This window comes from Rhinatrema bivittatum, chromosome 4 (assembly GCF_901001135.1).
Source record: "Rhinatrema bivittatum chromosome 4, aRhiBiv1.1, whole genome shotgun sequence".
In the NCBI taxonomy this organism is placed as follows: Eukaryota; Metazoa; Chordata; class Amphibia; order Gymnophiona; family Rhinatrematidae; genus Rhinatrema; species Rhinatrema bivittatum.
In genome coordinates, this window is record NC_042618.1 from 380270856 (window position 1) to 380286962 (window position 16107).

Here is a 16107-nt window from a genome sequence, read left to right on the forward strand (position 1 = left end):
CTTGCTAACCTCCTAGAGGATGGGTCCAGAGTGCTGGCAGAGAGTTGGAGGGTTTCATGATGGTTCCGGAGCTGGGCCACCACATCCCTCACCCTTCTCTCTGAAGAGATTCTCCCCAGTACATGGTTGGGGATCCTAGGCCCACAGCCATGCCATTCTGCAGGTGCAGATTCCCGCTGTTAGAGAACCTCTATGTTGTCTCAAAAACATAATAAGGTTGCTCGAACCTCGTGTTTTCTACACTCCAAGCCCTTAATGCACCAGCATCATGAGGGTGTCCTGCTGCTCTTGAGGCAGCTGCTCGGCCTCCTCCTGCACTTACTTCCAGATGTCCTGCGAGTACTGACTCATATAAAGCTGATAGGAAGCTATGCAGGCGCAATGAGCATGGCCCCCTGAAACACTTTTCTCCCAAGAGCATCCATTGCTCTGTGGTACTTCCCCGAGGGCACAGAGGAATAGGTCAGACAATGCTTGGCTCTCGAGAGCAGATTCAATCACCACTGACTGGTGGGGCAGCTGACACTTATCGAATCCAGTGGCCTTTGAATGAGGTAGATCCCCATCAACCTTCTTGTTAATGGGAGGCACTGTGAGGGGGTGTTCCCTATCCTAAGCAGCAACTCCCTTAATATCGTGTACCAGGACTGCAACAATCTCCTTAGGAGGCTCTACGAACTGGAGGATCTCATGCATTTTGTGCCTGGCATCCTCCTCAGTCAGTAACTGAAATTGGATAGCTTCCGCCATCACCATCACAAAACCTGCAAAGGCTAAGTCCTCACTCAGGTGGAGACTTCCTTCGCTCTTCTGGAGGAAAAGGGTCAGATGGGAGATCCTCAGAGGACAACTCCATGGTGTCATCCCCCCAGGGGTCATAGAGACCCTCATCCTCACTTTAAGCAACAGGGGATGGTGCCGTAGGCATTTGGCCTTCGTCCAAAGGTTCAGGCACCAGCAAACCTGGACAGGGGCTATAAGCCTTGGCACCTCTGCCGGCCTAGGTGGAGCTTCCTCCAAGGAACTGGCAACAACCACATCGGTAAAGGGAGGCTGTGGTGCCTAGTGGGCACTGACGCCATCCTGGGAACTGACACCAGTTGGGTTGGTAACACCAGTGAGTGCACTGAGCTTCTCCAGCAGTGGTTCCAGGACAGACTGTACTGGCTCCGGTGCCATCGGAAACACAAGGCCGATGACCTGCATTGCCCATTCCAACGCTAGCTGGATTCATCGCTCCAGCTCCTCCTTGAATGCTGTTTATGCCAACACAGACTGGGAGGAAGGAGTGTTGGCCAGATTCTCTTTGGATCTACAAGGTGGATCAGTGACTGGCATCAGGGCCGGTGGAGACTATTGCGGATCCCCAGCACCGATGGGGAACTGGCACTCCTCACCGTGGGGTTGGCTTCAGGGGTACTGCAGCATGTACTGGTGCATTGACGGGAACCGACGCAGAGGCAGACGATGAGGAACCTGACGTCCTTGGCCTGGAGTAGACTGACAGAATAAAATAAAAGGGACACAATCAAAATAGATGGCGGCAGGCATTGATGGCCAGCAGGCACAGAGGCATTGCCGCCACAGGGGAATCAACCGCGAAAGAAAGCTTTCCAATAATTGACGAAAATCCTGACTAGGAGAACGCTATCAGGAATGGACAGAGGTACCCAGAGTCTAAAAAAAAAATCAAAAACCAAGTGAAGCGATAAGAGAAAGTTTCCCCCAAAACAGCTAAAAAGGCAAAGATTAGAGCTCACGAACTGTGATGCTGCAGCTCCGCAGAAAGAGAGACTCGAGAGGGACCACGTGTTGTATAGGGCATGCTTGGTGTGCCAAGCCAAAGTTCTAGAAACTTTGACATAAGTTTTCAGTGTCTGGGCTCCATCTGATGTCTCCCATGTGTGAAGACAACTACCACCCTGCTTGTCCTCAGAATTGCTCTTCTGTCTTTAAAATAAATTTATTGCTTTTAAAATGAAAAAAAAAAATCCCCCAAAAAAACTAAAAGAAGCTAAACTAGCTTACAATCTGCAGAGTACAGCAAATACAAATTACAGAATCTCTAGTTCTATTTTTTTTTTTTAATTAAATATGAGTAATTATTTTCTCCTGTATATTAGTACAGAATATTTCAATGTTTAGATTTACCAGCTCACAAACTTGGGACCTTAGATGATATACTGATCTATCTGTACTTTGTTAGCTGTTATGTCTCTACTACTATTTATTATGCAGTTTTTCAGATAGTTGATTAGGAGTTTAGCTTCCACATTCTTTTCTTAAAGCTAAACTGTTTTCTAAAAACAAACAAACAAAAAAAAAAAAACCCCAAACAAAACTTTGCACCTAAAGTAAACTCTCACACCAATTTGCAATTAGTTTTTGTTAAATATAGCTTGTAGGATAACTTAACCTGCTGTTGCCATCACAATCCATCCTCTTAAATGTATTCAGAAAGTTTACCAAGTGAATATGATATTTTTAAGTTTCCTCAAGGACTTCTGATACAGCAAAATTGCTTACCTTGTAATAGGTGTTATCCCAGGACAGCAGGATGTAGTCCTCACATATGGGGGACGTCAGTAACGGAGCCCTAGTGCGGGAAAACTTCTGTCAAAGTTTCTAGAAACTTTTGACTGGCAGCCTGAGGCTACTGGGCATGCTCAGCATGCCATGATATTCTCTGCCACAGGGGTCTCACTTCAGTCTTGTATGTAGCAATAAGCATTAGCAAAATAAGATTAGAAAAATAGGAAGGCCCAACTCCGCGGGGTGGCGGGTGGGTTCCGTGAGGACTACATCCTGCTGTCCTGGGATAACACCTATTACAAGGTAAGCAATTTTGCTTTATCCCAGGACAAGCAGGATGCTAGTCCTCACATATGGGTGATTAGCAAGCTAGAGGCTGAGTCATTTAATATGAAGGCAACAGTTATGTGTTGTTGTGGAAATGAACCAGCCAAAAAGAGCATGAATTTGGTTGCAGAAGGAGTTGGGTTTAAACTGGAAATAAGTTCTTTAAGACAGATTGTCCATAGGCTGAATCTTGATTTCCCTGCTTGTCTAAGCAGTAATGAGCTGCAAAAGTGTGAAGAGAAGTCCATGTTGCTGCTTTACATATGTCAAGTATTGGCACTGAACGGTAGTGTGCTACTGAGGTTGACATTGCTCTTACTGAATGTGCCTTTACTCGCCCTTGGAGAGGAAGGCCTGCTTTTTCATAGCAAAACTGTATGCAATCCGCTAGCCAATTGGATAGAGTATGTTTACCCACTGCTTTACCTGGTTTGTTTGGATCATAAGATACAAAGAGCTGATTGGATTTTTTTATGAACTGCAGTTCGGTTTAAATAAAAGGACAGAGTACGTTTACAGTCCAAAGTATGCAAGGCTGCTTCTCCTTGGTGAGAGTGAGGTCTTGGAAAAAACGTGGGTAAAACTATGGATTGGTTCAAGTGGAATTCCGTGACCACTTTGGGAAGGAATTTTGGATGTGTACGGAGGACCACTTTGTCGAGGAAAAACCTTGTGTAGGGCGCGTACGTGACCAGTGCTTGTAATTCACTAACTCTTCTAGCTGATGTAATGGCTATGAGGAAGATAGTCTTCCATGTGAGAAATTTAATCTCACAGGAGGCTATGGGTTCGAAAGGAGAACGCATAAGTCTTGTTAATACCAGATTCAAGTCCCATTCCGCGACTGGAGGTCGAATTGGTGGTTTGAGTTGAGTTAAACCTCTCATAAATCTGCTGACGAGAGGTTGTGTGGAAATTGGTGCATCTTCTACCTTATTATGGTAAGCTGAGATTGCACTTAAACTCTTACGGATGCAGTTTGAAGACCAGAGTCTGAAAGATGGTATAAGTAGTCTAGTAGTGAAGTAATGGTGCAAGTGAAAGGATCAATGTTGTTTTGCTTGCACCAGTAGGTGAATCTTTTCCATTTGGAAGCGTAATTCTTTCTTGTGGAAGGTTTACGTGAAGCTATGAGTACTTGCGAAATATGAGTTGAAAGATTGAGGGGTTGCAATTTCAAACTTTCAACATCCATGCTGTCAGGGATAGGGACTGAAGGTTGGGATGTCGTAACCGGCCCTGATCCTGAGTTATGAGAGTGGGAGCTATGCCCAGTCGAATTGGATCCCTGACTGAGAGATCCAACAGTGTGGGGAACCATACTTGTCGAGGCCAATACGGGGCTATGAGTATCATGGACCCCTTGTCCTGTTGTAGTTTCACAAGAGTTTTGGTTATGAGTGGTATTGGAGGATACGCGTATAGTAGGCCTGAGTTCCAAGGCAGAGCAAAGGCGTCCTTGGCTGGTTGGTTCTTCTGTTTGTGTAGAGAACAGAACTTGTCCACTTTGTGATTGAGATGTAACGCAAAAAGGTCTATCGTTGGTTGCCCCCAACTTTGGAATATTCTGGTCGCTACTGCAGGATCCAGGGACCATTCGTGTGGTTGGACTTGACGACTGAGTCGATCCGCTACGACATTGTGTATGCCTGCCAGATAAGTGGCTCGTAGGAACATTGAGTGATTCAGGGCCCAGCCCCAAATTTGTGCAGCTTCCTGACACAGGAGATACGAGCCCGTACCTCCCTGTTTGTTGATGTACCACATGGCTACTGTATTGTCTGTTTGAATCAGAATAGTCTTGTGTGAAAGACAATCCTTGAACGCATGCAGTGCATAACGTATAGCTCGAAGTTCCAGAAAATTGATTTGATATGTTGCTTCGAGTTTTGTCCACGTTCCTTGAGTTTGGAGATTGTCTATGTGAGCTCCCCAACCCAAGGTGGATGCATCTGTAGTTAAAGTAATTTGTGGAACTGGTTGTTGGAAGGGTAAGCCCTTGCGCAAGTTGTCCGTGTTGATCCACCAAAGGAGCGAAGAGCATAGTTGGTGGGTTACCTGAATTGGAGAATGTAGCGGTTGAATGGCTTGGATCCATTGTGACCGTAATGCCCATTGGGTTACTCTCATGGCTAGACTTGCCATAGGAGTGACATGAACTGTGGAGGCCATGTGGCCTAGTAGAATTAGAATACGATGAGCTGTTGTGTGCGTGCTTGAGAGAATCGAGCGTGCTAGGAAGGCTAATGTTTCTGCTCGATCCTCGGGTAGAAACGCCTTTGCAAGGATGGTGTTCAACTCTGCTCCTATGAATTGGAGCAAGTGAGACTGTGTGAGGTGGGATTTTTGATAATTTATGAGAAATCCCATGGCGTGAAGTAGAGCAATGGTTTGATTGAGAGAATTGATTGCTCCTTGTTGAGACTGACTCCTGATGAGCCAATCGTCTAGATATGGGAAGACATGAACACCTTGTTTGTGTAAGTGTGCTGCTATTACTGCCAGACATTTTGTGAATACTCTGGGAGCAGAGGCGAGTCCGAAGGGCAGTACTCTGTATTGGAAATGTTGATGACCTACCATGAAACGCAGATATTTGCGATGAGGAGGAAATATTGGGATGTGAGCATATGCATCTTGAAGATCCAGAGAACAAAGCCAATCTTCCTTTTGAAGGAGTGGAAGCATGGTACCTAGGGAGACCATTCTGAACTTTTCCTTTATTAGAAATTTGTTTAGATTTCTGAGGTCTAGGATGGGCCGTAGGCCTCCTGATTTCTTTGGAATGAGGAAATATCGGGAGTAGAATCCTTTGCCCTGCTGAGACTGGGGCACTGGCTCTATGGCCCTGGATTTCAGAAGGGTGGATAATTCTATTTGAAGTTGAGGAATGTGATTTCTGCTGGGAGGAATCAGAGGTGCTTGAAGCTCTGTAGGTATTGTTAGGAAATTGAGCTTGTAGCCGTGGAATATGATGGAAAGAACCCATAGATCTGTCGTTATGGTTTTCCATGTGCTGTAGAAATGGGATAATCTGCCCCCCCACGGTAAGTGGGAGTGAGGATTCAGAGATTGGCTGGGTTCTCTGGAGATGTTTTCAAAAACCAGTTGTGGGACCTGTTTGAGCAGGAGGTGCAGGTCTGGTTGTTCTTTGTTGGCGAGGTTGTGGCCTGTTCTGGGATCTTGGTTGGCGAGGCCTTGTTGCCGGTGGATAGTATCTTTTAGGACGGTAATAGGGCCTGCGAATATCCCTTCGCTGGGTACGACGTACAGCGTGGGTAGTGGAACATGAGGCATGGAAGATAACTGCCTTAAGGTCTCCGTATGCTCTTTAAGTTGGGAGACCGCTTCTTGAACTTTTGTGCCAAATAAGTTATCCCCTGCACAGGGTAGGTCTACTAACTTTTCTTGGACCTCTGTTCTGAGGTCTGATGCTTTTAACCAGGCCCATCTGCGAGCACTTATGCCAGAAGCTGCCACCCTTGAGGCTGTCTCAAATGAGTCATAGGCGGCTCTTACTTCATGTTTGCCGGCTTCAAAAGCTTTTTGTATGAGATGTTGTGCTGGCTCTCTGAATTCTTGGGGCAAGGATGGTATGAACTCCTCCATCTGCTTCCAGAGGTTTCTTTGGTACTGTGTGATGTACAATTGGTAGGCTGCAATTCTAGAATTGAGGATTGCACCTTGAAAAACCTTTCTTCCAAATGTGTCCAAGAACCTATTATCCTTCCCTGGAGGATTAGAGGAGTGCACTCTTGATCTTTTTGCTTTTTTCTGTGCTGATTCTACCACCACAGAAGAATGCGGCAGTTGGGATTTCTGGAAACCCGGTGCAGGTTGGACTAAATAGGTGGAGTCCATTCTTTTATTGATGGGAAGAACAGAGCAAGGATGTTCCCACATTCTTTGTTGAAGTTGAAGAAGAATATCATGGATAGGTATTGCCATGACTTGCTTGGGGGGGATCTACGAATTGTAGCACCTCAAGAGTTTGGTGACGGAGATCCTGCTCAGATTCTAATTTAAATGGAATGGAGTCGGCCATCTCTTGGATAAAAGAGGAGAAAGTAAGGTCTTCTGGTGGAGACTGCTTTCTTGGATGAGGAGGAGATGGGTCAGACATGAAGGTTTCTGAGGTGTCAGATTGTGTGTCGCTCCAGGAATCATATTCTGGAGTATGAGGACCTGTTTTTTTTAGCTGGATGTGGAGGAGGTACACCAGAAGGTCCTGGAATGGGTTCTTGTGGAGAAGCCTCCTCTTCCACCAGGTTTGAAGGTAAAGAATCCAGAAGATCCTGATATTTCTTCTGAAGTATTGAGTATAATCTTGCTTCAGATGATGGATCCTCTATAGAGGAAAGCGGCATCGTAGATTTGGTCTTTGTCATCGCTGACATCGGTGTCTTGTTTCTCGATGACTGCTCGGTACCCATGGTGGGTGTATACGGCGATGCCTGATGAAAACGAGCAGGAAGCATCGATGGTATACTGGATGAAAAAACAGGCATCAATGAGGGCATCGAGGTGAATGCAGTCATTCGCTCTGGAGGAAGGAACGAATCCGGAAGCCGGACGGAGCCTTGCGGTGCTGTATTTGTTGTCGACATGGCAATGAGTGGAATAGATCCGGTGGCCGATGTCGAGTAAGCCTCCGTTGTCGAGGCAATGGCCGGCATCGGGCTCGTGCCCGGCATCGAGAGAGCACCCGGCATCGGGAAATGTCCCGGAATCGCTGGCACCATCGATGGAAGAGACTTCGGTACTGATTGTACCGGCATCGGTGAAGTCGATGTTAAAGGGGACGTCACCGGCATCGGCAGAGGTGCCGGTAGTTGTTCCTTAATCGCTTGTAAAACTGCCTCTTATGTAGGCTGCGATGTCCTGTGGCATCAACGAAGGTGGTGCCACCGGTGGAAGTGTCGATGCCTCCGTATGCTGTGGAAGTGACGTCGGAGTAAGCCCTTCAGGCACCGAGGGTATAGTAAGTTTAGGCCGTTTTGGTAACGGTTCTCCTCGGTCAAGTGCCGACGGTGAGGTCGGGGCGTGTCTGTGGTGATGTTTGTGTTTAGGCCGGACGTCTACTGCCGAGCGTATCGAAGATGTCGACGGGGTAGGGGAGGATTTATCTCCGGAACCGTCAGTTCGGCGCTTTTTTAACAGTACCTTTTTCGATACTCCAGATGGCGAAGATTTCGAAGAAGTAGCTGGAGAAGGAGTCAGTTGTAAGCTGAATAGCTGTTGGATCTTCTCCTGGCGGAGCTTACGGCCTTTTGGAGTCATCTCTTGACATTTCTCACACGATGAAATGTCATGTTTTTCTCCGAGACATCTAACGCACTCTTCGTGCGGATCGGTAACCGACATTGTGCGGTTACAATTCGGGCATTTTTTGAACCCTGAGGACATCTTGACATCGACGGCCGCCGATGACAGAAAATTGAATTCAGTTTTTGTTTTTTTTTTTGAAAAAAACGAAATAATTCACCAGCTGGTGATATAGGAAAAAAAATTTTGAGACCCCTAATGGAGAGAAGTATATACTAGAATTGTAACACTGAGGTAACTCAGAGGGCTCCGATATCCGTGCTGCTGTCCAGCTGCGCGGAAAAACGAAGACTGAAGTGAGACCCCTGTGGCAGAGAATATCATGGCATGCTGAGCATGCCCAGTAGCCTCAGGCTGTCAGTCAAAAGTTTCTAGAAACTTTGACAGAAGTTTTCCCGCACTAGGGCTCCGTTACTGACGTCACCCATATGTGAGGACTAGCATCCTGCTTGTCCTGGGATAATATCGTGTTTCTGAACGTGTTAATATTTACAAAGTGCTTCAACCTAAGGAGATTCAATGTCGGATAAATTGAAATAAACCATGCGAGGTAGATATTCAAAGATAGCTTGCTCGGAAAGTTAGATATTCAGTGGCATGGCTGCACCACTAGTTAGCTGGATGTTTATCTAGCTAACTTCAGACCTGCTCAATTGTAGATCTAACTTGTTTAGTTTAGTAAGGCTGAATATTACCACTTAACCAGCTGCATTAGATGGATAAATAGCTCCTCCCTAGAATGCCCCCATCCCACCCACCATAGGTTACCTAGCTAAGTAGCAACTGCTAAATGTGGCCAGATATTCAGATATTGCCACTTATCTGTATAAGTTTAAGCTTATCTTGCTAAATAGCACTGAATATCGACCTCTGCGAGTATACAAAATGCTAAATTATAGCACTCTATAGCTGTAAGAGTAAATAGCTTTCTAACTATAACATTATATTCTCCATAAGGATAACTCTTGCTCTCCCCCAGAGGAGCTCTCACTCTAAAGCCTAGTGATTTGGAGAGGGAGCCAATGTACACTAACAGGAACTCAAAGAAAGTTTTTTCCTCTAATTCAGAGCTAAGTACTGTTTCTGAAGTTATTTACATTTTATTTTAAGGTACCAAGTTGGCTAGGTTGAAGTGCTACCTTAGAGGCCAGAAGAGAATTATACAGTTCTTATGGGTCAACTTACAATCCTTAATATAGGATCTGTTCCTTATTTGCATACTTACTTTTATATGCAGTGTGCGTTCAACACCTACTTCACTTGGAGTAACCTGGGAGTCATCAAAAGGGTAAGATATGCATGATCTATCATTTTCAGAAGGCTCTGGACTTTGTGGGTCTTTAAAAGCTATGTGATCAACATGGGTGGTATGGTCCTGTCCCATAATATTTTGCACTGGAATGCATTTATATTCATGCTTTTGTCTTATAAGTTCATTAGTTTGATCAGTATTTAGTCCCAAAACCTGGTTTACAGACCGGACCAATGAAGGATTCAAATGTCCTGAACTTGCAACTGTTTCAAAAAGCAATTTAATCAGGCCAGGTATGTCTGGAACTGGAGAATCTGAGAACTCCTGCTGCCTCATGTCAGTATCCTTTCCACCAAGTCCACTGATGAGTGACATAACGGACTCTGACGTTTCTGACATTCTTTCTCCTTTAAAAAGGGAAAAAAAAGTCAAAACAAAACCAAACTTTGAGGATAAAGAGTTTAGTTAGTATTTGTAAACACACAAAAAACCCCAGCTAGACAATTTGTTTAACAGGAACTATGACATCAAACACACATACATATAAAAATGGCTGTTTCTAATATAGTATACCTCCATGTTTCAAAAGATACATTAACTGAAAACTCTTTAGAGGGAAAAAAAACACACCCTACAGTCCCTAAACAGTTAACCATTATCTGTAAAAATAGCTATCCAAAAACTGATTAGCTTAATGTGTCCTTTATCTGCAAAAAAAACCCCCCTCCCATTATCCATAATGGGTTTGGTCTCAGTCATTCTAGATAAAGCTAAGCTCTGTGTAAGAAGTGTTAGAAATTTAAACTAAATTCTAGCATAAACAATTCTGAGATATATATATTTTTTTTTTTATTTTTTTTATTTTATTTTTATTTTCTTATTTATTTATTATTATTATTTATTTTTTTTTTAGAGTTCCCTTCTTTGTGACTTCATGGATTCATTTTTATAGATGAACACTTCTGCAGTTATTTCAGCACATATTTTAGTCTTTTATATGGATTTATTATCTGCCTTTCTGAAGATGAAATTCATTCAAGATGGTTTATATATAGTGCATTAAAGTAGCAGTAAAAGTGCAAAGCACATTTGCAGCTTTAGAAGGAGAAATTAATTCTTACCTGAATTTCCTTTCCTCGAGTCCAGCCAGAGAAGTCCAGATGCATGAGTTTATGCCTCCCAACAGATGGAGACAGAGGCCAACAGGCTTGCTGACATCAGCTTAGATAGAATACTGACTGGCTGAGGTCAGCAGTGGAGCCTATCTATATAGCAAGCTAAATTACCTATTTTTAATATTCACCTTGCCCTAACTCTCTATGCAAAACCACATGGCTTCCAAGGGAGAACAGACAGAAAAGAAACGGAACATATTCTGAATTCCTTAGTAAGGCTTACCACCTTAATATCCATTGCACAGACTAGCACACAGTTATTCTGAAAATGAATCAGGAGAATACCGTAATACAACTGGCAGAATAGGGAGGGTTCTGGACTGGTGCGCGGCTGGACTCAAAGAAAGGAAATTATCAGGAAAGAATCAATTTCTCCTTCATCCCGCAAGACCAGTTTATGCGCATTGGATGTACCCAAGTTATTCCTCCACTGGATGAAACAATGCAAAGTCCACTCTCAAGACTTCTGAATCAAAGGACATCCCTTCCCTGGCTCAAAGGAAGAGATGACAGTGCTTTGAAGAAGCATGCAAGAAAGACTAAGCCACCACTCTGCAAATCTCTAAAGATGACACCAGGCCAAGTTGTACCCACGAAGCCGCCTGCATCATGGTAGTCTATGCCCTCAATTCTTGGGAAGCAGCAATTTCTTGGCCTTGTAAGCTGCTTTGCACGATCAAGTACCATTAAATAGAAAAAAATAATGCTCCAAGGTTCTGCAACTATTAGTGACCTATAAATACTGAGAAATACTCAAACATTTAAATAACTAAGTTGAGCATACTCTTTTCCACCAAATTCTTTTGAAAAGAATAGAGACATGTCATCCAGTTAAGATGAAAAAGGGCAAAACCACCTTAGGAAGAAACAAAGGAACCATGCAAATCTCCATTGCCTCGTCCATAGTTCCCTCTAAGCTGAGCATGTGAGCAATTGCTCATACTTTTCGAAGCATCGCTCACAGGTTTTACATGGTCGCTCACATAAATTTTTCTTTGTGCTCTATACAGAAATGCACCATTAATACTGGTGCTCAAAAATTGATTGAAAAAATTGCTACTCGCATGAAAAAAATGTTTGCACATACCTAGTCATTCCTTGGAGGGCGCATTGGCTTCGTATGAAACACCCAAAAAAAGGGATCCCTACACCAGAGCCTGCAGCTTAGAAGATTTCTAGGTATCTGGGCTAGTGTTTATTGGTAGCTCCTGATATGTGGATCTAGTGAGGATGCTGAAAGGAATCCGCTATTGTTGACAACATGGGGGCCTACTCTTCAGGCTCTGGCAGTTCATGAGGATGTGTCTCAGGTTGTGTCTTACAATTTGCCCTTGAGAGCACTCATCTGTTAGAGGATATTCTCCAAAAGGTTGTAACCACCTTTTTGTGGTACAAGAAAATGTCCCCATTCTTGCTGTGAGAGTTTGGAAACTTGCGATTTGGTGCTCTGTTAAGATGTTGGTGAGAGGAACATCTGTGCCAGCTACCTCTAGAATTCCTGCAGGGGGATTGGATAAGGGTTGGCCCTTAACTCCCTAAAAGTGCAAGCAGATTAAGTGATGCCTCTTTTCAGAGGCTCAAAGGGATGACCAACCTGGTATATTGTAGCAAATTCAGATTCCAGGTAGATACTGACAGAGTGAATATGCTTCACTCCCAGAAGTAAATGAGGTAAGGGTCTATCCATCAACTAGCCTCTGACAGACAACCACGACCTGCACTTTTGGGGAGTTAAGGGCCAACCCTAATCCAGTCCCCTTGCAGGAATTCTAGAGATAGCCGTCATCTATTAATGTTCTTTCATGATAGGCAGATTGCTGAGTTTTCCTTTCATTTGCCCTATTCCATTTAGCTAGGATCCTGTTCCTTTCTACTTGTTTATATAGAATATGGCTACCTGGCTGTCAGTCTGGATTTGTATGGTTTTGTTGTTCAGCCAAGGTTTGAATGTTCTTGGTTCGTTGAAAATTGATTTCGGTCCTATTAGAACTGATATGAAGATTCTTCTTTTGACCATTTGCTTTATGTACAGATGATATTGAGATGTGCTCCCCCATCCACGATGAGATGCATCAGTCATCGGTATAGTCTATATATAGTTTCTGGGTGGAAATTTTGACCACATAAAAAGTTCTTCTTGAATGTCCACTATGAAAGTGAATTTCTCATTTCATTGTTTAGACGGTTGTTTAGTGGTTGAACAAGCTTATTCCAATTGCTCTTTACTTGCCATTGCGCTTATCTTTAGGTGTGCCATTGGTGTGTCTGACTGTTGATGCCATGTGTCCTAGTAATCATGTATTTTCACTCTTTTTCACTTCCTTTGCTAAGCTGATCAATTTGTTTGCTTTCTACATTTGAAAATATGCCTTTACTTTGATATGCATGCCTATGAACTCCAGATGCAGTTTAGTTGTGAATGTGGATTTTTTGTAATTGATGAGGAAGCCTAGGTAGTGCATAGTCTTTATCAATAATATAGAATCTCAGATTAACTCTTCAAAGGATGTAGTTGATATTAGTTGATCTAAGTATGGAAATACCTGTACATTTTGTTTCCTTAGTTGAGCTGCTACTATTCTAGACATATGGTGAATACTGAGTGCTTCTGCGAGTCTAAAAGATAGCATTCTGTACTGGTAATTTCCCCATAGCTCTCGTGACCTTCAGGCCACCCTCAGAAGTTTCCCACTCCCGATCCACCAACTTCACCTGCTTTGGTAACGGAAAAGAAGTAGGTCGTCCCCACAATCCCTTCAGGAGCGGATTCACACTCCTTCCTTGTCTGAGTCTTCCTGGACATCTTTGATGCCGAGCTCCTCCAGAACCTGGGGAAATCAGTGAACCCAGCTCCTCTCTGTGGAACAGCCGAACCACTCGCGGGTCATCTCCTTCTGCGACCGGAACCACTTCCGGGTTCTGAGCATCCGCATCTTGCATGGGATCCCCTAAGACAACAATTGATCTCTGTCCAGGTTTTGTGTTGGATCTCCCAGGGCACTCACAGGGTCCTTGTCCAGTGCCCCCAGACTCCCTTGGAGCTAGGCAGGATCATCCAGGCTATCCAACAAATCACCCTCCTCCAGGCGTCGCCAGAGACTCAGCATCCGCAGGATCCCTCCTGACTCCACAGGCCCTCTAGCCTTCTTCGCCGTCTAGGATTTCCTAGGCAAAAGCCTCTTTGCTCCCTAACACCTTCTGGGCTAAATAAGTCTTATGAAGGAGAAGCAAAAAGCCTGTGGAAAAGTCCTCCAGGATTGACTCCCTTCCCAAGCACCTCTCCAACCCCCCCCCCCCCCTGGGGCTCAGAAACGGCAGTCTGCACGTCCTGCCAAAATGGGCGTCGGCTCCTGACCCCCCTCCCCCCCGGAGCCAACCCAGCCACATGCCCTTTTCTCACTGTTCTCCGGAGGTCCCACCAAAGTCCCGGCCCCCCCAAAGTGCAACTGTGGCAAAATGACACCACATCAAGGCAAGACTGCCTCGGGCTGCAGCAAAGTCTGCCACACTGCGTGGGAGCCGGCATGTTGGGCCTGCACATGTGGTCAGGCCTAAAAATAACTAACATCAGCAATCACACTGATCTCTGTCGAGGTGCTGAAATACAGCACTTACAGACCCTGACAAATGCAGGCAATTCGGCCCAGTCCCTCCTGCTGCCTCCTGGCAGGAAACGGCAGAAAACGTACTGGCTCCTCAGCACTGCTGCTGCAGTCTCTCTCCCGCTCTCTGCTCTTTTTTTTTTTTTAAAGAAACAAGGCCTAAAGGGAACAAAGGAAGAAAGACTACTTCCCTACTTCTGGAGAATACCCTGCTGAGAAGTCAGGCACAGTAAAGAAGTGATGGGCCCAGAGGGGAGAGGGAACCAGGGCCCCTAACTATCTATGCCCCACCCTGCGAAATAAGGGCCGAGTCCTGACAGAGATTGCCAACCCCCCTGCTCTAGCCAAGGATGGCCCACAGAGGAACCTAAAACCTTGGGAAGCTTAATACTCTTCTCCTGGTTTTTTTTGTTTTTTTTAAACCTCCAGACTGCAGGTATGCATCTCTACCATCTGCTGGAGACAGAAATACTGAGGGACTGCAGGTGGCACTCAGTTATGTAGCTGTGCCTTACAGAGGCAGAGAACAAAACTATCAGCTGGTAGGGATGCATAAACCCACTTGTTTGGACTAATCCGGGGTACAAACAGGAATATATAGTTTCATGGAGATTGTAGGATCAATTATTACCCCTAGACTACAGACTTTCAACATGAATTATATTTAACGTTCTAACAATGAAGCCATGAGTAGCGATGCTCTAGCAAATATTAATTCACCAAAGCTTTAAGATCTGCAGGCCAATGCCTATTAAGACATACCAAGCTTTAAGGTAATAAAACTAGTTAAAAGTAAAGAAAAAAAAATCTGTCACAGGCCCAACATGGTAGACTCATTTGCCAGCATTAAACAAAGAGGACAATATTGAGATTTTCAGGATAAGACTGAAAGCACACATTTTGGAAAGCATTTAACATGTATAGCCTTATCACATAGGTACCAGAATACTGTATTTATGATAAGCTGTCTTGCTTATGTGTTTAAATGTAAGCCGCCTTAACCCTCAGATAAGGCAGCATATACATTTTTTAAATAAAGAATTATTTCTAAAGTAATTAAGAGCAAAAAACAAAGTATTGATTGCATAAGTCTTCAGATCCCTTGACTCAATACTTGGTGGAAACCCCTTAGCAGCAATTCAGCCATGAATAGTTTAGGATAAGCAGGATAGTACATTTTTTGCCCATTCCTGACAGAAAAAGAACTTAAGCTACTACAAGTTGGCTAGGGAATGTTTGTGGATTGCCTTTTTCAAGTCTTACCCCAAATTTTCTATTGGATTCAGATCTGGGCTCTGACTGGGCCACTCGAGCACGTTCACTTTCTTCTTGCTGAGCCATTACATTGTTGCTTTTGCTCTGTGTTTAAAATCATTCAGGCTGATGCAATACAGATGCACTAAAAACGTGCATCCAAACTGGACGCATTATTTTAACACAAGCACAATCAACTCTCCTGGGCGCTTGATGCAACAGTCAAATGAGCTGCCGCACTAAAAAGGACTAGCTAAATTGTGCATCCTTAGTGCATCCATGGCATTGGGCACCCAGAAGTGGCTGTACACGGGATAGGAAAACGGATGCTCAATTTTATGAGCATCCGTTTTCCTAACCTGACCACTGGACTTTTTAAAAAGTTTTTCTCCTCATGTTGCTGCTTTTTGTGGTTCCTTAGACTTAATACTGCCATGATATTAAGTCTGAGGAATCACAGAAAAGCAGTATTTTCTGCTTTTCTGTAAACTTTTGGGGCTCCTCAAGACCATCTAGCTCTGGGGCTGGCATACTTTTTTTTTTTTTTTTTTTTACATAAGGTGGTACTAGCTAATAGCCTCATCAACACAGCATTTACATGTGATGAGCACTACTAGTTAAGCGCTGGTTTGGACATGCT

General features: G+C 44.2%; 1 protein-coding gene across 3 annotated transcripts in view; it reads right to left on the minus strand.

Annotated features, from left to right (window-relative positions):
• The window catches only part of TASOR (transcription activation suppressor), a 387184-nt gene that overhangs the window by 156284 nt on the left and 214793 nt on the right, over positions 1-16107 (minus strand). For all 3 annotated transcript variants that reach the window (XM_029600919.1, XM_029600917.1, XM_029600918.1), the window contains one exon: positions 9410-9843. In XM_029600919.1, coding sequence (XP_029456779.1) covers positions 9410-9843 — 434 coding nt within the window. The remainder of the gene's footprint in view (positions 1-9409; positions 9844-16107) is intronic.